This window comes from Excalfactoria chinensis, chromosome 13 (genome assembly GCF_039878825.1).
Source record: "Excalfactoria chinensis isolate bCotChi1 chromosome 13, bCotChi1.hap2, whole genome shotgun sequence".
NCBI classification, from domain to species: domain Eukaryota; kingdom Metazoa; phylum Chordata; class Aves; order Galliformes; family Phasianidae; genus Excalfactoria; species Excalfactoria chinensis.
Window position 1 is genome coordinate 15,808,472 of NC_092837.1, and position 22,762 is coordinate 15,831,233.

The window sequence follows — 22,762 nt, forward strand, 5'->3', positions numbered from 1 at the left end:
TGAGCAGGGACACCTCAGGGCTCAAACTTTGCTGCCCAGGGAGACCGAGGTGCTGGCAGAGCCAGGTGCTCAGTTTTCTTTAAGATGTTTATCCTCGGGCTTATTATGCCAGCAGGAAGCACTTCTAACACGCACATGGCTTTGGCCTGTCACCGGCAGGCTGCAAGCCAACGTGCTGCTATGGAAACTAGGAAATGCCAAGTTATGACTTGACAGCTGTGTTTTGAGGAAAGGTTGTTCTTCCCCATCGGTGTCCCTGATCCAGGGACTGCGTGGGTGCTGCTGTGGGTGGGATGCCATCCTGCCACTGCTCTACACCGGACATTTGGGACGTGCCTTTAAAATCAGAGCTAACAGGATTTCAGTGAAATGAGAGCAATTGACAATGACCCACTTGAGCATTTGAAGAATTCCTAATTATAAAAGCAAATACTCTGTCAACTGCGTGATGAGAATAGATGAGCTATTTTTCACACACTGAGGCATAACATATGTTGGCATAAAATTAGTTTTAACATTTCCGAGGGATCAGGCAGTTGCAAGCCGACTTTGTTGCTAGCTAAGTCAGGATATATGAATGTAAGCACAACCACAATTACAGAATAACTTTAGGATGGATCATATGTAAATATTTGGCCTTGAAAAAAATAACAACACGGATTGATTTAAATGAAAATGCAGTGGAAGCCCCTTTTCCCTGGTTCACAGAACCACAGAATCATTAAGATTGGAAAAAGCAGAGTCTGAGGTCATCTAGGCCAACCCCAGCCCATCCCCACCATAGTTCCTGTCCATGCAGCTGTTTCCCCCCCTTGGTTACCTGCTGGATTTTGCAGCATTACCCCAGAAGAAACTACCAAGAAAAATAACACATTCAGATCCTTGGCTTGGCATATAAGGTAAATGGTCACCTCCGTTACAACCTGCAGCGGGACCTAGCCACAGAGCTGACTGAATAGGTACTGGGTTCCCAATACAACCATCTTTCTCTGCCACTTTTGGTCCCAATGATCCATCAAGCCGCCCAGCCCTGCCATGCCTGCCCATCTGATCCAGCTCCCCTGCCCGTTTTGCATTTGCTTGGGAGCTCAGCACCACTCAGAGCAAGCTGGGAAGTTTGTGGGGCTGCTCCCCAAGACCCAAGTTCAGTGTTAGTTAGAGGCTGGGCAGCCCCAGAGCATACTTACTTCCCATTCCCATACTTGATCCGGATGTCTTTGCTCTTCTTCAGCTCTTTGCCATCCTTAAACCATTTGTAGGATGGCTGAGGGTTGCCAGCAGTCGCCTCACATTTCAGTGAGATCTTTTCACCGACGTGAACGTTTGGGCTTTTCAGTTTCTTCAGTTTGGGAGGGACAGCTGCAAAAAGAGAAACCAGACGGTGTGAAACTCATCTCTGTCAGAGGCACACGCGTGATGCCAGCCCACCCAGAACCCAGAACGTATGTGCTGTCCCCACTGCTGCACGACAGTTTCACTGCCCCCAGCTTTCACTGGGGGTCACAAATGCTGGTTGGCATGAGGTGCCCAGTACACAGCTCAGTTCCAGACTTGATGGCACTGCAGCTGCCCACACACAGGCAGCCCCACACGCTTCCTTGCTCTGCCCCCCAGACTGTGCAGACGCAGGATGCAAAAGCTCAAGCTCTTTGGAGACTGTTTTTCCCTGCATCCTGCCCTTGCTGACAACAATTACCAACACCTCTGTGATCACTGCCACTGCAACACATGCTGCCCATCTTACTGAATCATCCCCAGGGAAAGCTGCCAAGACGGACAGCCATTCAGCATGGCAGCATCACCAGCAAAAGCAACAGCCACCAGGAAGGGCGGCATGAAAACCTACACGTGCAAAGGACAAGGAGGGAGGGACAACATTTCCCTGGGTCACAGATAGAAAGGTGAAAGAATAAAACCGTTCGTAGTGTCCGGTTGGTTGGACTGAAGGTGGACTCTGCATGTGAGCTTTCCTTTAAGAAAGGGGATTTTACCATGTACCTGGAACATCAGGCAGGAGAGAGACTCAGAGAGAAAGAGAGAGATGCTCCTTATCAATCACTGCCAGGCTTTATATTCTACCTGACATGCGTGGATTAGAAGGCTTGCAATTTTTCTTTCTCCTTTTTCGATCTAACCCTTAAAAAGCAAACAGCAAATTCCTGGTTTTGCCTTAAGAATATTGCCAAGAATGGTTTCCTCTTGCCCAAATGTATCAGAGATTGTTTCCCCTGACTTATGTCCATGACTTTTCTTTTAGCTACCTACTGCATTCTGATTTTGTGATATGGGACAACAAAAGGAGGAGGAATCTGATGGGCTTCATTAGACAGATCACTCCTTTGTAATCTCTGTGTCTCCTCTCACTATACCAGAGGTGTAAAGGAGGCGTGTTTAGCACAGAAAGGGAAAATGGACGAGCCACACCACATCGTTTTCTCTCCTGTTATTTCTTCACACCCAAACCTGCTGCAGTCTCCCTAGAAATCTGTGCCAGAGGATGAAGGACGAGGACGGCTACATGTGTTAATGGGGCAGAAACAGCAGAAGAAAAATGCCACGATCAGCTCCAGGCATTTGCTTTAGGCTGAGCGCCGGTCCTGCATCGCTCACAGAGAAAGAGAATCCTGAATAAAACAAATCTCAGCTCAACACACTTCAGTTTTTCAGAACTGTGGAGGAGCCAATATCCCCAGTCCTGCCTGGAAACAGGTCACCCAAAAGAACAGGAAGGCAATGAATGGAGAAGAGAGCTCATCTCTTCTCAGAATGCTATGCACAGAGAATAAGGAAGGTAAACAGGACCTTGCTTTTATAGAGGTCATTTTGGGGAATAGAGAAATAGGCTGTCAAATATTTATTCTGTCTGAATGTGTGTGTCGGTTGGCTGCTATTGCACACTGAGGTCACCGTGTTCCATGCCAGCTCCATACACGTGCTTTAAATACTGGTAAGGTCCCGACCTTGGCACTGGTGCATCTGCTTCACATTAGTTCCAGGCTGGAGGTCTGCAGCATTATGCAGCAGGCAGCATGTTCTGGGAGAGATGGGCCAACCCGGACCCTCCCCAGATAAAACACTGGCAAGAGTATCGCAGAGCCCCAAAACCCAGAGACCACTGAAGGATGAGGCTAAGAAAGAGCAAGAAACCTTCCAAGATCTCTATTGCTCAGCTCCTGTGTGCAATACATCTCATCCAAACTGTTGCAGGGCTCTCTTGCCCCTTCTGCTCTCGGCCACCAGCAATACCTCGCACGACATTACATTCCCCAGCAGGCAGACCCGCAGAGAAACAGAACCCCTCACTTACAGCCATTAGCTGATGAGGAGCCTGCTGAGCGCCAGCCCAAGAGCCTCCCCTGCTTTTTGTTCTCACTGTTTAAACTGCAGCCCTTCCTCCTAACCTGAACTGCTCCAACGTTGGCTTACTGCCATGGATCTTTCTCTGGTAAAGTTGAATCCCATCTCGCAACCAGAAACCTCTTCCCTTTTTAGGTACGTATAAACTATGAATGAATCACCTTTGAACCTTCTCCACCAGTAAACTAAAGCAGCTTGAGAGACTAAGGCAGCAAGTGACACTGGAGTATGTCACAGAATGTTTTACATTTTGGTTCGCTTCCAGCTTTAGCATCCAACCATTTCCTCTCTCTGCCCCATTCAAACCACAAAGCTGAAGATCCCAAAGTTGTGATCTCTGTTCAAGCCAATGTGAGGATTAAAAGTGCCCCTTTTCTTAGTGCTCTGAGCATTCTGGGTCAGTTTGCCCTTGCAAACACATTGGAAAAAAGCGATTCAAGACAACACACTATGCCTGGCAGCCTCAGCCATACTCCAAGGGGAGTCCAAGGCCACTTACCCCACATTTCCCCGCAGCTGCCTGCTGCCCACACCTCTCTGCACGAGTTACTGCTGCTCCAGCGCTGCCACCAATTCTGTCAGACTCAGAACACTGACTCGGGTCCACCCCCATTAACGCCTCATCATCTCCGCACAGTTCTGCTCTGCCACTTCCTGATCTCCTCCACAACCAGGTTAGCAGCACACACCGCGCAGTCACCACTGCCTCTGGGTTCATGAAAACGAGGAGGGGGTTTGTGGCTGTAACTGTAGTTACAGATAGTTTTAGGTGAACGTTTAGGATCCATATCTCTGGTCACCCTGCAATCCAGTCAAGCCCTCCTCTACCCAAATTCAAGTGTCTTCTCTGTGGAGAAAGGTACCTATTGCCAAGGGCACAGTGTGCTGCAGAAAGGAAGGTTTAATCATGGTAGGGCCACAAACAACAGATTTTCGATGGGTTTTGCTCACTCCAAAGTCAGATGAAACCCAAATAAGCATTAAATCCCAGCCTATGCTATCCTGTAAGTCATGGGAACTAAATTAACCCTAAAAGGTGCAAGGACCCACATCAACAAATGCACACCATTCCTCAACCTATTTCAACAGAAATGTTCCGTTAAGAGGCCCTTCCAGGAGAGGTTTGTCTGCCTACAGCAGTCCTGGAGCCTGCTGCTCCAGGAGAGGAGAGGGTTACAAAAGCCTAAAGCTTGAATCCTAAATTGCATCACACGAGTTGCCTGAACGCTCACCTTACAAGGGCTTATATCTGCACACTGCCTTAACTAATTCATTTTTGATTACATGTGGTACTACACTGAAGTACCTTGATGATAACAACACCTCTTTCACTCCTGGTACCTGGCGTATGCCTGAAAGCACCTTCAGAGCTTGAACTCAAAACATAATTAATCATAAATGGGCAGAGTGCCTGAAAAGACTCCAACAATGGAACAGTAACAAACCACATCCCACCCACAAAGCATCCTATATAAACAACCCTTCGGCAGCATGAAGCAGAAGCAATTAGTCCCAGGAAAGGTGCTCAGGGAATTCTTTCAGAGCCAGCAACGCTAGCCACAACCACTGCTTCAGGAGATGCATCGTGCTCACTGTGGGAGCCAATCTACAGACACATCTGGGATCTCCAGGTCATAGACATCATGAGCAGATGTGACTTGTCTCCCTGTCCTCCTCCAGAGGGTGAAGTGCCAACCACTGGAGGCTTCACAAGAAGTGGGCCCCAGGACTGCTCTTCCATGCAGGTGTCAGGGCTTCCACCTTCTTGGTTACCGTGCTGAGGTGGAGAAGCTGCAGCTCTAGCGATTTCTCCAAGGGTCTGCACTCTCAGTTCTCAACAGGGAAATCCTAAAGGATGCTAAAGGCACAGTCAAGGCTTCCAGGTTCATTGCCATTGAGAGATAAGATCTGGAAGCATGATGCCAGCCCAAGCCCTGCCTCAGAGGTTGCTGTTCCCTGGGGTCCCTCTGGAGAGCCACCACTTTGTGGTTCAGAGTCCTGGTCTCAGGAGTACAGGCCCTTCAGTAGGGCACCTCACATGGGAGAGTGTCAGTGTTCTCCCAGATGGAAAATGTCAGAATTCATCCTCCCATAGGAAATTATTTGCACCTTCAAATCACTCCCAACTGAATTACAGAAACTGTTGCAAAGATGGCATTCCTTACCAAACAGAAACTTTCCCTTTCTGTTATTACTACAAGGTGTGTTCCTGGCACATGGCTCACCATGCACGTCTGAACACCAGGACAGCGTTTGGTGGGACAGCACACCCTACGCTGGGTGAATACACTGGGCTAATACATCTTCCTGACTAACATAGCCCAGCTGATTCTGGCATGTTTGCTGTGTCTGCTGCCTTTACCAAAGGTGATGTTCCTTTGGCCCGTCTCTAATTTAACCTTCATTTGACAGTCAGCTCACAGTCCAGAGCTTGTACAAGGGAACCCCCACGTGCCACTGACACATCGCCTCCTTCCATCCTCTGCTGCTACCTGCCAGTGGGTAATTACAGGCTTCGCATCAGGAATATAAAACATAGCAGTGTCTGTAATACGCCTTTAGCTCCAGGCAATTTATATTTCCAGTTTATGCAAGAAGGATGGTCAGAACTTCTCACAGCTGTTAATGCAACTGCCTTCGCACACTGCAGCAGCTTACTGGGATCTCTGCAGCCCTGTGCAGGGGTACGTACCACATCAACAACAGCTTAAATTTCTGAGGAGCGACATTATGCTGTAGTCACTATTAGTGTTTTTAATTAACACACAGTCAACCTTCTCTTGCACCAGGTGTGTGACAGCTGGGACTCCAGTGCGGCACCCGACACAATCTGGCATGGCTCACTCTGGGCACTTACACCTCGCCTTTGCTGTCCGTGGGTCAATCAGAGCTGTAAGTGCAAAGACACAGGGTCCAGACAGGGCTGATAAACCGAAGCTCTCCAAGGACATGGCTCCTGCCACTCACCACGCTGCTGTGCCATTCCCATGGAGGTACGGCAGCAGAAGTCAGGGAAGTACCGCTGTGTTCAGGGGAACCGTCCCACTGACCACTGGAGATGCTAGACAAAGTAACACACGCACAGTTCAGCTCTGCTGAGGACATCCAGCCAGCTGAATGATGGGGAGAGAACCCAAATGACTGAAAGTGGGAACATGCTGAAATGACCGAACTCTGCAGAGCCGGTGTGGGGATGAAGCTTGGAAACCTTGCTGGAGCCAGAACAGCTGCATTATTCCTCCCTGCATGCCCCACAGCAGCCCTAGCATACAAGTTCTTTCCCTTAACCAGGTTCCTCTAGTGCTCTTTGTGTCAAGGAAAACTGGCTATAATGCCAATCTGCAGCACCACATACATTTCAAATTGTGAGTTATGACCATTCTTATTAGCCAAGGAACACTGACTAGAAAGTTACAAGAGGGCTTGCTGGCTTAGGTTCATTCCCTATAGAATCCCCCTGTCAGCTCAGACCACAGAGGAGCGTGCCACAAAGCCAGCAAGTTCACTTTCTTCTTACAAACTCTGGTTCTGCTTACATATATGAGCGAATGATAAATTCCCCTTCCTCCATCTTTTCTCACACTTTATATTGAGCCATTCTTCTTCCAAGTGAAAGTTTTGAAATTGGTGTATGAATTGGCCCAGAATCTTCAACTGAAATCTCAGCTTCATTGAAATTAATGAGCATCTGGCCACTGGGCAAGGGTGTATTCCCAATAGCCAGGCTGCTCACCCAACTTGCACGGGCAACGAGGGTGTGCTTTAACCACACAGTGGTCAGAAGTGATGGAGGTGCACATGCACACACCCACTCGAACGCTTACCTGAATAGTGCAGCAGTGACAAGGAATGCATGTTCAAACATCCAGTATTAAAATCCAGGGCTGAGTGCTTGGATTTGCCAAACCTAGTACTCTACGAACACTAGCTGGTTTGCAAACAATGTAATTGGAGTAGAATTGCTATTGTGTGTGTTTGTTTTGAATATTTTTGGCCAGGAAGTTGTCCTGGAGGTATAGTTGAGCATAAGTGGTCTGATGGAAAAATGTCATTCATTCTGTTCCTATTAAAACCAAAAACAATAGCCACACAAAGACAGCAGCGACAATTTCAGCTCTTCATGCCTCTAACAATGTGTTTTCAACCCTAAAGGCAACATCTTGTTTGTACCCAATTGATTCTGGGATCATATTTTATACAATCAAATATATCGTTAAACAAAGATATATTTTATGAACTGCTCAATTTCCAGATGACCTTAGAAACTGCAATTCATAAAATATAGCTTTATCTCTATCTTGTAGATCAGCTTGAAAAACAGCCCACCCGTACTCTATGGACCTCTGGTCAAGACCCTGCAAACAAATTGTCCAAAGCATCTAGAACTTTAAAATACGTTAACTCTTTGATTCTGCCATTGAATAATAAGCATAAACTCTTTGCCTCGGTACCCTGGAAAGGACCTGGGTGGTGTCCATCACCTTTCAGTCACCAAAGGAAAGTGCAACACTCATCCCAGGAGACAAAACAGTCTAAAAATCCCAGCCATTTAATTAAATGGCTATCATGAAATCTGTACCTGAAACCATATGCATCTCCCTTAGAGTAACAGCGGAGCTGAGGACCATGTTTCGGGTCACAAGGAAGGATCTGCTGATCTAAAATGGCCATTAGTGGAATGTCATCAGTATTGGAAGAGGATAAAAAAGAACAACACTATTTGGTGTTTCACAGTGCTGACAGCCACAAAAGTTCTTCTTCAAAGCATGGGAAAGACCAAAAAAACCCATCTGCCTTTAGCAAAGTGAAACTCTATTAACAGACTGTCTGCACCACCTGGTCTCTACCAGTGACAAGAGGACAGAGTTCACACCGTTGTGGACTTGTGGGAGCCGATGCAGCTCAACTTGCAAGAGTACAGAACACCCCCAGATGCCACCACCAATTCTTTCAGTTACACCAGCAAGAAGGGCCACTACAGGCACATAAATGCCGATGAATTTCCAAGCCAGGCAGAAAGTTTGCCAACAATGTTTTCAGCATCCACTTCTGCACTTACTTTGTAATCCAGTCTTGTGCCCATCACATTTTTGATATATAAGTGAAAGACCAAGGATGCACTATTAGCTTCAGGCAGCACAGTACATCTAGACACCTCTATCATCCCTTCTCAGTATCTTACACTAATAGAGAATGAGGGTCCCAGAAGTGTGAAATCACAGAGACATGAACTGAGGTCATGAGGAGCGCACAGCACCATCTGCAGCACCTCACTGCAGGGGATCTGTTCGAATCCCTCCTCGCCAGCCCTGCCCCAGCACAGACCCTGCCTCCTGCGCAGCACACAGTCCATTACAACAAGCACTTTCCAACATGTTTAACATGTGCATGGGAGCAGATCCCAAAACTTGGGACCAGTTGTGATGACGCTGATGCAGGTCAGGCAGCGGTGAAGGTCAGATGGAACACCCAGCATACAACGATTTCTGGATATTTCAAACTCCCCAGGAATCCATCTGGGACCAGGGAACATCCCAGAGGTTCATACAGGACCAGGTGGGCATGCTGCACCTCCAGAGAACGGTGCGAGTACCTTATTGACTGGACAAGACAAATCCCATTAGTCGTCTGCAACACAGGGGTGGGGGAAACTTTTAACCTTGAACCTATAAAATGATATTGACCACCATTCCGTGACAAAAGCCAAACACTTGCCGTCTGAATTACAAATACTTTTTTCTTTTCCAGTGTCTCCCCTTACTCTGAAAGTTCACCACTGTCTCTGGTAGGGTTTTAACAAATCCACCAGAGGGTATTTCCAAAACAGAGAGCTGTGTTTTTATCGGGATTTCCCCACAACTCCGGGGCTCGTATTAAAGTCTTGTTTGTCCTCCCTACTCTTATATTAGAAAGATGAAAAGCTTTTCTATTAGTTTAAGAAATGCTTTAAAGCATTGGTACCAAGAGAACCTCAGACAGTAACCACAGGTCTGTTTTTCATCCAGACGCAGGAGAAGGAATAAACATCATCCCTGAGACAGCATTTCCGAGGCAGACAGATAACAGCATGTCCAAATCCCACCGAATGTGGATGGAATTACCAGCCTGTACTCAAAAACTCCCCTACTGCCCAGGACGCCGTGGGTCGCTGCCATTGCTGGAGCAGCAGCCTGTGCCAGGCCAAGCTCTGCTCTCTTCCCACGCATCGACCTCTGTTGCAGCCAGCGGCACCATGTGCAGCAGAGATCCTGACACTCAGCGCAAGGCTGGTCCTGCTCTGTGCCTGCAGCACCGCACGCTCGTCAGGCTGGGGAGCGACCGAGCCCTGCGGAGAGGGGCCACCCTCCTCCGTGGGCTGCAGTTGTAAATTCCGTTTGGGACTCTGGGCACTGCCCAGTGGAGACACTAACACAGCGTGTCTCCTGCCTTGTCCAGAGTGTGGCTTCCCAGCATTGTTCTGAATAGCTGTGGACCCCCACTGAAGCACAGCGATGGGTGGCTTCCACTGAAATGTCCCCCAACCGGGCTGATTTACAGCTGTCAGGAGTCTCAAGGATGTCAGCTCTTCCTGATTAATTTTTTTATCCTTATTTTCCCTCTTTTTATATTTGAATATTGCTTTTTGCAATATTCTTCAGAACTATTCTCTGGAAAGCCATGCTGGCTAATTTTTGGCTTGTAAATTGCTCATGAGCACTTTGTGGCTTGTGTTTAAAAAAAAAAAATCAAGCAACTCTGACTCATTTTGGTTGGATAAAGAGATTTTGCGGCCTCCATCAATTCTAGTCCTTGACAGCAGTGACAGAGCTCTGATTATCGCAAACATACAGTTGCAATTTTAAAATTTGCTTCCTGTGACTCTTCGTTAAAATTTAATCAACAGTTTTTCTGCTTCCACAAACATTTCTGGCAGAAGGTCAATTTTATGGAATATTAATGGACGATAAACAGGTAAAACAAATCGGAGCGTCCGATGTGAGCACATTTTTGCTGATTGTCAGCTACGGCTTTGAAGGACGTGGGGAAAAGTAGCAGAGCGAGACACGATTCATTTTCCAGGAGATACTGCAGAGTACAAGCAAAGAAAAACGAGGAGCAATGATGCAGCAAGGCGCAGGTAAACAGAAAACAACTGGTAACAGGACAGTGGCCTTGGCAGAAAGCTTTATGAGTATAAAGTGGACAGGGATTTACTGGACTGGCTTTGCATCTAGTAGATCATAAAGAGGGAACTTTCGCCAAACTTGCCAACAGATCCTGCATAACACAAACATCTTAAGGTGAAAACCAGAATTCTGAACAAAAGATGGTTGTTGAGCAAAAAGTTATTAATAGTGCTGGGTTTTATCCCAGAAACATTGCGTAAAGTAGGACAATTCACATCCCTTCTCTGTGCTGCCATTTCCTCTTGCAAAGATCCCACTTAATACATTTGGGGCAGGGACTGTCTCTTGCTTTGACTATGTGCTGTGAATAGCACAAGGGGAACAATGCTGCAGTTGGGACCTCTGGATGCCACCACAAACACCAATTATAAGCAGCAGTGACAACAAGTGGAAGGAGTTTAGGATCCAAGGAGGACCTAAGAAAAGACAGGGCACAATGTGGAATTCATCATGTATTATAAACATGGATGGTTCTCATCTCCATACAAAAGTGACAGGGAAAATCAAGGAAGCAGCTGAGTTGGACAACAGAGAAGACTCTCCGCCCGGACACTCCATCTTAAACAGAACTCCTACTGATCTGCTCCTTCCCTTCTGCACTGACTGCTTCTCCCTTTCACCACCTCCCCAAGCTATCCTTGAATATCACCTTTAATAGCAGAGGAAAGCCATCACCTAGAAGCCCCAGAAGGGGATGTTCAGGGGCTGAAAAGCGATATAGAAAAACCTGACGGGAAGAGCAAACCATCTTCAGCTGGGAACATTTTTTGTAGGAAACTGTCAATCTAAATGCCCTGCACAAGCGACTTTTTGATAAACAGGTAAGAGGTGCAGTGCTGCTGAGGAGCTGTCCTGGAAAGGCCTGGGTGGGCCCTTAGCATCCTCAGCACCCACAGAACCAGACTCCAAAAGCCCAAAGACAGGGTTCAGGTGGGCAACAAATCACAGGTTTGGAAGAACCAGCCTGGAAGAAACCTGCAGAAGTTGAGTAGTCCACATCCCTGCCCTGCAACATCCGCTCAACCCACCAGGATCCAGACACATGAACAGCCTGGCACTGCTCATCTACACTGCACCTCACAGAGCCTCCCAGGCTGACCTCAACCATCCCATCCTCACAGCCTCTCCAAAAGGCAACACTAGGTCCCTTTTGGGAGCAGGCCCACAGCCCCTGAAAGAAAGTGTCAGCACGAGGGTGTGCTAATTGGCAGGTGGAGAACACAGCCATGATATCATTATTGTGACCAGTGAAGCTATTTCTGTCCTCACATGCAAAATAGATGTTTCACTGACTCCTAAAGACGCAGTCCAACTCTTTGTCTTGCAGTCCTTTACACTTCTTTCTTTCTTTCTTCTTCTTGTCCGTGCCAGCTACCACTAATCACAGGCAGTTTAACCAGAATCATTCATTTTTGCTCTTCCAATCCCAATTCACCTCGGTTGTGAGATGCACGATTTGCTTTTTTCTTTCCTTTGCAAAATCGACGACCTTGAAAACCTCCAGCTTGAAAACCTCTTAAGGCCCAGCTTCATGCTCCTTTCATTTCTGTAAAGACTGGCCACCTCCCTGAAGCACTCCAAGCATCTTTGCCCTCATGAAGTTAAGACCTTGCACCAGATTTGACTGAAAATCATATTGGTCTCCTGCAGCAAGCAAAGGCCGGTGTGAAGTCACAAAGGCCGGTCACAAAGGCTTTTGTGGCTGGGAGAACTGGCACTGGCTGTGGACGGCACTAAGGGAGAGGCTGGATGGGGCAGTGCGACCAAGGTGAGAGCTTGCTGCTCTGTTTTTCCCTTTGCTGTTTCTTCTTTTGGTGGTCCCTTCAGTCTCATTAACCCGTGCAGTGAGGGGCAAGCCTAGTCTCTGTGCTTGGCATGAGCACAGCCAAGGGCTGTTTGCTCCCTTATTGTTTTGCGCAGAGCCCACATGTCCCTGTACGCTGCTGATGAACAGCACACTGCCATCCACTGTGCCTCTCCTACAAAAGCCAGATCCAGAAGGGAACCATGATCCTACTCCAAAACAGCCTCTTCATGGGCCATAGAGCAAAGAAGAGCAGGCAAGAGGGATAGGAGCATCAGGGCTGCACCACACAGCACAAAAAAGGTATTTGTTTTACTGGGCTGTGTTCATCTGTGAACAGACTCATAGCCTCCATATGGCTACAGCCAGCCAAAGCTACGACACACGTGGGCACAATTTTTCTCTGATCACCAAGGAAGAATCTCACCAAATTTACCACAGTTGCTAACATCCGACCCATTGGACGACATTCCTCTGCACATTCAAAATCTAACGCAGATGATGAATATGAAATTTCCCACACCTTCCCACAGCAAGAAAGGATTAAGCATCTACCACAGATCAGCTTTTACAGCAGCTCTTGCAAGCAGGGACCCACATCAGCATTTACCTGGGTCTCATGCTGGAAGCCAGGGCACCAGAAAGACTGAACACCACAGTTAAGAGCAGCCTGCCCTATTATGCTTTTCATCACATTTCTAAAACAGGCACCCCTCCCTCTGTAATTTGGTGGTGAATAAATGTCTGGTCAAAATACCAGATAATTAACTGGGAGCGTCTTTGTGAACATGAATGGGAGCTCAACAGACACCTCAGAAAGATCCCACATCAGCTCTGCCATACGAAGGATGTTCTAAAACCCTGTTACCTAAAGGTGAACCAGACCAGCTTCACAAAAGCACCCATAGACTTCTTTTAATTCTTGTAAGAGCCTCATGGAGACACAGAGGAGGTTAACTATGCACAGCTCACCATGAAGGGCAGCAGTTGGCAAGACCAGCTCCCAACACTGTGCTCTCCTTCGCTCCCCTGACAATTTGACACACTGCTGTTTATCCTAATCCATTGTTCATGGTCCTCCACCCAGTTTACAGCCCATGTGATGCTCTCCTGTCCCTACCAACTGGAATTAATTTGGGGTGATAGGATTTTATGAAGTGCTCTGTAACTGAAGGCTCTACTACATTCTAAATACTGCACGGTATTACCTGCTTTCATACAGATGTTTTGGGAATTTATCAGGCATCCATAGTAAACAAGCAAGCCTCTGAATAACCAGGTGACTTTGAGAGAGATATATTGATCAGTAAGGACTGTTCATCAACATAAACATTATTCACGCAGAATTCCTCTTCACGTCTAACTTTTCTGGTAAAGCCAATGCTGCTAAAAGGTTCAGACGAACTTAGGTCAAGAAAATATGGCTTTTGAAAGACCTCCAATGGTTCATTTGCAATAAATGGCCGAGGAATAAATCATTTCAGCTGTGTTGAGTCCCCCAGCAGCCAGCTTTATTAGGAGAGAGCTCTAGGCAACTCCAGCAGCGAAGAACAGGACAGGCCTTCAGTGATGCATGGGGACTCGTGACAGACACAGGATGCAGCCAGGGAAGACCACCGTGCTGCCAAGAGGCTGCCATGCTGGGTGAGACCACGCTCCTCGCTAGACTGGGACCTCTGCTTCACAGCAGCAAGTATCACTTACTTCTCTTGAATAACTTCCCAGTAGGGAAGTCTTCTGCATTCTCTCAACAACAGAGTTGTTGTTTCTACCCTGATGCCCAGAGGCTTATAACCCCCCGTGCATTTTTACCCTAGTTAATCCAGCTAACATCACGCCCATGTTTCATACAAAAGTCTTGACCTTTCTGCCAGTCTCACTATGCCTCATTTACGTGACTTCCCATGTCCCTTTGCCTTCCAAAGACCTCAAGTTTCAACCCTGCGGGATGCAAGTTGTTTGCAGGGTCTCTCACCCCACTCATAGGAAGCTTCGTTCTCTGGCATGTGAGGGCCACAGATGACAGCTAGGATGGCCAGTCTGATAGCTGATGGTGAGGAACGTGTTTGTGGTCTAGAGAGCAAAACACCACACCTACCACCCCACAGCACACCACCCATAGCTCGGCCAGCTCACGTGAACCACCAGCACGGCATGGAAGGGCTGCTGACTTGGGGTAGTTCATCAAGTTCAGTCTAGGGCTGTTCTAACAGGTTTGGACTCGAGCAGCTAATCCAAGCCCAAACTTTGAGGAAGGGGGATTCCCAACAGAGGCAGCTCTGCAGAGGCTCTCTGCTCATGGCGGCTTCTCCAGAAGGTACCAAGAAATCCCAGTTAAGGTTCTGCTCTGAACTGGTCCCACTTCTGGGGAGCAGGCACCAGCCTGCTCCCTGCTGCCCCTCATCTATCCATGAACAGAGTCACCGCCACCAGCATCAGCAACTCAGGGCCAGTGTGGAGCAGAGTGTCCATGACCATCTTTGGTTCCTCAGGTCAGTGAAGCTGGTTAACCAAGTCTGTCTGGAAGCACAATAAAAACACTGGTCTGTTTCTCTACAGAAGAAGAGAGTTGCAAGCAGGAATCTGGTGCAGAACAGCTCTTTCCCTTTAAATTCACACCCTAGGCCCAGCATGTTTTGCAAGAGCCTCCCTGTGCAGACAAGCCCTGAGGCTCCAATGCAGAAAAACACCCCTGCTGGGGGAAGCACCCAAGCCATGGCGAGGCCAGGGCTCCCAAGATCTACAACAAGGCAGCTGCTAACCTTCACGTGGCAGAAGAGCAGGAGCAGCCTCTGAAACACGTGGTTCTTCGTGAGGGTGAGCAATGTGTACCAGAGGCACACGTTGTCTCTTCTGACCTGCAGAACAGGCCACAGAGGACAGCAGGGGGAAGGAAGGAAGCACGGAGCAGTGCCACGCACTCAGCCCAGCTGACCTGGACATCCCGAATTGCACCTCTCCTCAAAAACTTTGATACTGGGTTAAACATCATGAGCCATCCATCCAGAAACATGTTGGAGGCGCGTTATCGCCTTTTGATATTCTGAATGTTTAGGCCCCAGAAAGGGCAGATAAGTCTTGTTTTGTACCCTGTGATAACAAAGGCTAAAAGAAATTGGAGATTCCCAGCAAATAAAGCAAGTACAGCACCTGGGGCTTTACGGGAAATACCAGATTATCACAGTTCTGGCAATAAAACCAAAACTGTTGGCAGCATTTCCTATTGCTACTGCTTTTTTTTCTTTCTTTCTTTCTAAGCCCCCAAAATGAACCAGGCAACTACCTACCCCAGGGAGAAAAGCAGAGCTGCGATGTTCAGCATCTCTCTGAAACGCTGACTCAAAACATCAGCAACGAGAAATGTTACAACACACAAGGTGAGCAATGGCCCTGCTAACACAAGACTTGTCCTTAAAACGGCATGGCCTGCCTACATTTTCTAAACGTAGGGTAGGAAAGGAAGCCCCTCCAGAAGTACTAATAACTGAAACAACCAAGTACTGGGGACAGAGGTGCTTTCAAAAGCTGTTATCAACGTATTTCCACTGCACACCATTTCTTTGCCATCTCCTGCTTTCTGTTCACACCCCCAACAGCAGGGAGACGGGACAAGCTCAGCCGCAGAGAATAATTCCCTGAGGTGGAGCTTAAGAAGGACCAATGCAACACTAGCAGCACTGCAGCTGCTTCACAGCAAACTCCAAAAGACATTCTCACTTCTTGAAGTCTGCCAGCAGAAATATTACTGAGCACACTAAAGCCCGGGAGGGCCGTGGAAGCAGAGGTGGCATGCCCAGGGGAGTGCCTGCAGCACATGCACAGTCACTGTCAGCGCTGTGCAGGGATGCACACAGCCCAAACTGTAACCTCCATTACTGCTGCTGTACCTCCACTGGCATCCAGGAAGCCTGCTGAGGATGTCACCACGCCGTGGTGCTCCTCCCTGACCATAGGGCAGGCACTATGCTGGCTGGGTGAGGGCCATTTTCACTTGACAGCTCTTATTTGGTTACCAACAAATCTCTTCATCATCATGCCCAAAAGTTCACAACTGCAAAGAAAGGAAGCACTCCCTTCCTCCTAAATGGTCACACTGGTTCTTCTACACAGAAAGGGGATGCCCGGACTCAGTAGGGTAGGTTAGGAAAGATACAGAAATTGATAGTTGTGCTGCAACCCATCTCCCTGAGGGGAACATTTTAGGGTTCAGATGCAGATTTAGGTCAAAGACTTCAGCCCTGAAGGGAATGGGAGAGAGAACAACCAAGACTGCAAGAAATGTTCCATCTGAGAGAGCTGAAGCATCATTATACATACGCTGCTCTTGGTATTGAATAATCATTTCATGGAAGAACAGGGACAGCTTCTGGTTTGGACTGAACTTTCTCTCAGCCACGCAAGGGGCATCTTGGCAATGCCAGGACCCCTTTTTGTGATGCATGTTTTAGCTGTTTGTTACCCAACAACCAGCCATATCGTTTATGTTAGCATTTGATAAAGGTACTGCTCACGCAAACTCAAACACAGAAAGCTACATTCATTTATTGACAAATGTGAAGCAAAATAACTCTTCCATGCCAAAGTGAAGTTCATCACATTCCTTGTCCTTGCCCTCCAGGCAGAAGCTTGAATGAACAGATGAGACATGCATGGGCTCTGGGAGGGAAACAAACTGCTGCTTGGGTAGCAGCAAGCAGGCAGCTTGCACAGGAAGAATGCCTGTGCTGCTCAAGCACCCCGATCCGTTGATCCCAGGCCTGTTAGCAAGATCCTCTGGACAGGAATTACGTTAACACCTCCGTCACTTTTAGGCAGACAAACTTCCCAAGTCAGCCTGCCTAGCCCTGTGATGCGGTGTGATACAAAGCTGTCACAGCTGCACAAGCTGCAGTGCTCATCAGTCACAAAACAGACACAGCAGAAGTCAAGATCAGCTCTAGAAGTCTGCTGGCCAACAAAGCCTAGCCTTGCATTGCCATCTCTTGAGCACTGAAACCCCACACAGCCTCCTGCTGGGATCAGAGTAGGAAGGGCAGAGGGATGCTGCAGCCATGCTGCAGAGAGCAGCCACTGCTGCTGCTGGAAGCATCACTGTCCTCCTCCTGATCTCTGAGTTGGGGGCAGAAAAACTGTTAGCAGCTTGCCCAGGGAAGTTCAGACCAGCAAACAGAAGGACAGACCCTGTCCCTTGAGCCTTGCTCCAGGTGTGCTTAAGTCAAGTCAAGTGGTGGGGAGCAGCTTCAGCTCTTTCAGCGTGTTCTGAAGCAGACACAGAGCTGCCGAGCTGGGGAGGTCTGCCAGTGGTTTCACTGGAGGAAGGAGAGTGCAAGAGGCACACAAGGAGAACAGGATCTGCTGAAGCAGTCTGCTAGCCAAAACTGCATATTTCCCCTCCCCTGCCCGAGGAGAGCTGGAGCACATCAGGAACTAGGGGACCCCTGCAAAGTGCCATGGACTTCAAAGTGGAATGAAGAATTCTCCTGAGCATAAACACATGTACACAGGCACACTGACACCATTTCAGAGTTGAAATAAAGTCACAGCCTTCAAACTGGAAAGCTGTTGAAAGCAGGAGGGTCAGATGCTCGGATGGTAGATATCACATGCAGAGCACACCAGGGAACCTGAATCACAGAAACATCTGTTGGGAACCTGACTGGTGGATCCTAACCTGATCCTACCCTCAAATTAACCAAATGTAAAAATTCTGACACCAAAAGCAGGTTTCTATGAAGGACTTCCAAACGCCAGTGAATGATGTAGGAAATCTGCTTGGAACTTACAGGATGTCATTTTAGATAAAAAACAAACAAACAAACCCACTAAAACACCCAACTTCAGACTGGGCTTAAGGCAATTTGAAGTTTTCCTGCTGCTCTGAAGAACACCTTTCTGTCCAACCCGTGCTTTTGTGGCTGTCTGCCTTTTTCTGAGCTGCCAACCAAGACATCCCAGGCTCAGAGGGTGACTGCAGCTCCCGTCCTCTCCCACTCAGCACCAGACCGGAGAATCCAGCCAGATAAGCCGGGCATTGACTTCCACATGGAGTCAAAAAATGAAGGGCACTGTAATGATAAGCCAAGCTGTAAAGCAACTCCAGGGCCACTGCCTGCTCAGGAATACAATCATCGCCATTACTGCACGGAGACGAGCCTTGTGTAGGTTACAGCTCTTGTCTGCAAAGTATCCCTCCTCCCTCGCATTGAGTTCTCACCTTCCAGACATGCCTGAACTAAAATCCTGCGTAAGGGCTGCTGGCTGAGTCTGCCAAGCCTAATTACTGGAGTTATTAATTACCTAAATGTTTAATTCTTACCATGATTACATGTATTTGTTGTTACAACTTGGCACAGCTCAAAAATGCAGCACCAGGACACTGCCGTTGTCAGAGGGGAGACAAGCCCAGGTCACCTCGGTTCGCAGCACAGCACTCTGCCTGGAGAACAGCGAGTGTGCTGGGAGCAGTGGCACGGCCAGGAGGCCGCGCATGTCCTGCACTGCTCAGGATGCTCCCAAGAGGTGGCAAGGAAATGGCCATGTAGGTCCCGTGACAGCTTCCCTCCTGGGCTCATCCACATTTCCCAGTCATGCACGTTTCATTATCCTGCCACAGATGGGAGGTCAGGGCACCAGATGACACGTGCCTGAACTCTGGGTCTTCATCCTCCAAAACCACCTCCACTTGACAGCACATCCTTTCCCTCCTACTGCTGGGTGACCTCCAAGCAGGTTGACCTGCCCCCAGGCTGGCAGGAGCTTGGACAAGGCGCTCAACACAGCACCAAGCAAACTTCTGGGAGGCTCCTCCCCAGCTTCCCACTCCCCTCCAGCCTCATCCTCAGGGACATGAGCTGAAGCCCATCCCAAAGGAAAGCACCAGTTTGCCTTGCTACTCACTGGCCTCTGCCTGGAGCACAGCACACAGTGAACAGCCAGCCCTTACTGGGAATTCATAGACCAAGGAACCAGCCCGGATTTATCATTCTAGTCAGAACTGCAAGTTCAGCTGCTCCTGGACTCCAGGTTTCCTTCAGGAAACACTGCATTTTTCATGGACTTTTACTTCCAGAAGAAAACGAGCATACCCAAGCAAGAGTCAGATATGATCCACATCCTCCTCATTTGTTGCTCACTGCAAAAGCTCAGCTTTCTAAGCAAAGCACCAAGGCACTGCAACAGGCACAGGGTTCAATGGTCCCCATGCTGAACACCCCTCGGGTACTTGAGAGCATCCATAAGGAGGGGTTAGAGGAAGAAGAGGCTCTTTTCCCTTTCACCCACTGTCTATGGAGTTATGCAGCAGAAGTGAGACGCAGGTCCACTGCCCTACTGTCATCCCTTTTGCAGCCAGCTGCAGACCCATTAAAGCTCAGCGCTGAGCCAAGATGGGAGATGAGGGTCACACTCTGAATTGGAGACTGATGGTCCCGATGCAGGAGGAAGGATCAAGTCAGCATGGTTTTCCTCTAGCTGCTTTGCAGCTGGAACCTGTCACATTAACAAAGGCAGGAGAATGAGAGGAGGGCATAACCTCAAAGGTCAGCAGCCAGGCTGTGCTCAGCCCTTCTCCAGATGTTCTCCCTCTCAACAGAGAGCGCCTTTCCCAGGTTACTTACATCCACCTCCAAACAGGGACTGAAAAAAGTATGCCCAGGGCTCTGACTCACAAGCTTTTGGATCCATAGATGGATTTTGCACTAGCACACCACTCTGCTCTATCCTGCCTCTCCACCAGGTAATCCCAGCCCTCTAGTCTGCATGACTGGAGAGTAGAGTGTACAAATGGAGAGAAGAGTCACTCAGCCCTACTGGGTGCCTTTCCCATAGCCTTGTATTAACACCTGGCACTGTGAGACACAGGCAGCAGAAGAACAGAGCTACTTTTCCATTTACCAATCCATTCTGCAGGGATGGCTGGCTTCAACCAAAAAAAGACCAGAAAGCAGCTGGGTGAAATAACCTCTTCCTTTACCCCAGTATGAATCACTGGAGCCTGTGAGTCAGACCCCCTCTGTTCCCAAAGCTCTGCAAGTTACTGCACGCTTGCAGATCCGTGGTAACTGGCCACATGTGTACTCACAGCCACACGGCAATGGCAACAACACCCCCTCAGCTGTAGTGGAAATGCTGTAGTGACAAGATGCATGTGGCCAGATCCTGCAGCACAGCTGACATCTGGCACCCTGCACAGCTGGGTGTTTACAGAAAACAAAACTGCTACTGTAGGATATCCGCTGTGGGCTATTCCTCTCGTAAACAAACCTTTTGGTTAATCTATGAGATCCTTGGAGCTGGAATCTTTCCTACAAACAGAAGACAAGAACAAATCAAGAGTGGGTTCATCCTGCAATGCAGACAGAGCTCATCGTGGTACCAGTGCAAGGCAATTGTTTTGGTTGGAGTAACTCTGATAGAATGAACTTCCACCACAAAGCCTGCACCTGCCATCTGCAAGGGACCTCCCACCCTCACGGAGCGCAGTGTTAGCATGGAAGCGCTTTGGAGCACCCCAGGCTGGCAGGCACCTGCTTGTGCAGCCACTGGCTCCTGTTCACTGGTTCCTTTTCTCAAGGAGATCCCAGGAATTTCAATCACAGCGCCCTCCCACATCACATTTCTACTGAGCCCTGACTCTGAGAGCTGAGGTCAGGCTTGTCCCTACTGAAACACAAGAGTCTCTGCAGAGAATCTTCACCTGCTCTCCAAGTAGTTTTCCAGTACTAATTTTGCCATGGGCGGTTCAAGGCAATGGCACAATTCCTGTGTTGCTGTCCCTATTAGCACTGACAAACAACAAAACCCGACGCACACGCAATGTTTTCCTCATCACCAAGTCAAAATAAGGGAGAATGCCTGGAATTGCTGGGGAATTTAACCAACCAGATGCTTAACATTTCTCTGGGCTTTTCTCCCCGAGCCACCGCAGAGAAGTACAGATGAAACACAGGCTGTGCTCAGCCTCACAGCCCTTCCCTCTCCAGTGTGCTGCTCACTCACCCTGCTGTCAAGGCTGGTGCACTGGCTTCCTGCTCTACTGATAAAGCTCCAGTGTTTGCTTTCCCGTTCTGGGCTGTTGTACTGCCCCTGGTTGGGTCGGCCCAGCTCTCCAAAGCCCACTACAGATCTGCAGGGTGTGCCTTCCACCTGTGCTCAGTGGGACACAGTCTGCCTGTCCTTGATGTAAACCACAGACATCTGAAAGAGGTCCTGATAGTGCTTCTTCATAGGTGGACACCATCTCCCTCTGGAGGCCTCCAAGGGCTGTTCCACTGGCTACACCTGGAGCCAAGCCACCCCGTTGGCTACAGTTTCATGACTAAAAAGATAGCCCTTGGAAGAAAATCTTCCATCCCATCATTCCCTGACCCTCCTCTGTACTGGCAGTCTGAAATGCACGCTCCTGTCCGTGTTGCCTGAGCCTGATCAAGCATTTTGTAGGCTCCTCATCTGCCTCCTGGTTTGAAAGGGTTCAGCACGCTCCATTTGGATGGAAATACTACAGTCTGGGAACAGAGTACACCAGCTCAGCCCCCAGCCTCTCCATCTTGCACCCAGCAGAAGAAACACCCACGTTACAGGCAGTCCCCGTTCCATCCATGCATGTAAGAGGCAGGACCATCCTGCCGATGGCTGTGACACAGCCCCTGCTCCCACACACTGCACAACCCCCGGGCAGATCCCACTACTGTCAAGCAGCTGCTTTCCCTGCACGGTGCTGTTGAGCTATCCCAAAAGACTCCTCCCAGATTCCACAGAAGCAGGGAGTTCTGATGTCATAAGCAGGAGACCTCGCCTCAGGTCAGCCTGCCACAGCATCAGTGCCCGCTGCCGTCCTGGCAGATCCGGGCAGAGCCTCGGAAAAGCCCCTGCCCAGGGCACAACAGAGCTGAACAGAGCTCTGCGCTCAGAGAAACGGAATGAAACAGGGCAGGGGCACATCCTGCCAGCAGCGATGCCGGTGTGAAGCCAAAGCAATCGCACAGTGTCATGACAGCAGCACCAAGCACAGAGCTGCATCCAGGCAAGCTGAGAGCTGAACCGTCTGACAGATTGCTCCAGGACCTGGTCCGGCTTGTAACCTCTCTTAACGCTGATAAAACACAAAGTCCTGACAGAGCTGCTGCTCTGTTCAAATACATTGCCAGATAAACTACAGATAAGAAACAGCCAGGGATAATCCCTCCCTGATACCAAGACAGAGAATGAAATACCACTGTGCTGCATTACCATCAAATCTCCTGTATCTCTCCAAGACGGTTCTCACATTTCCCTGGCTTCCACTCCCCATTTACTCAGGAATCAAACGTTATCAGTTAAAGGCAATCTAAACATTTTATCCTAGCAACATCTTAAGCATTGCCTTGTTCATTCAGCAAGGAACACTCAGGTCTTCTCTAAAGAACAGCTCCATTTTGCTAATAAGCATATCAGCAGA

At 48.7% G+C, this 22,762-nt stretch overlaps 1 protein-coding gene across 2 annotated transcripts in view; it reads right to left on the reverse strand.

Moving 5' to 3' along the window:
- Positions 1–22,762, reverse strand: part of NRG2 (neuregulin 2) — a 116,953-nt gene that overhangs the window by 47,552 nt on the left and 46,639 nt on the right. For both annotated transcript variants that reach the window (XM_072348301.1, XM_072348300.1), the window contains exon 2: positions 1,188–1,359. In XM_072348301.1, coding sequence (XP_072204402.1) covers positions 1,188–1,359 — 172 coding nt within the window. The remainder of the gene's footprint in view (positions 1–1,187; positions 1,360–22,762) is intronic.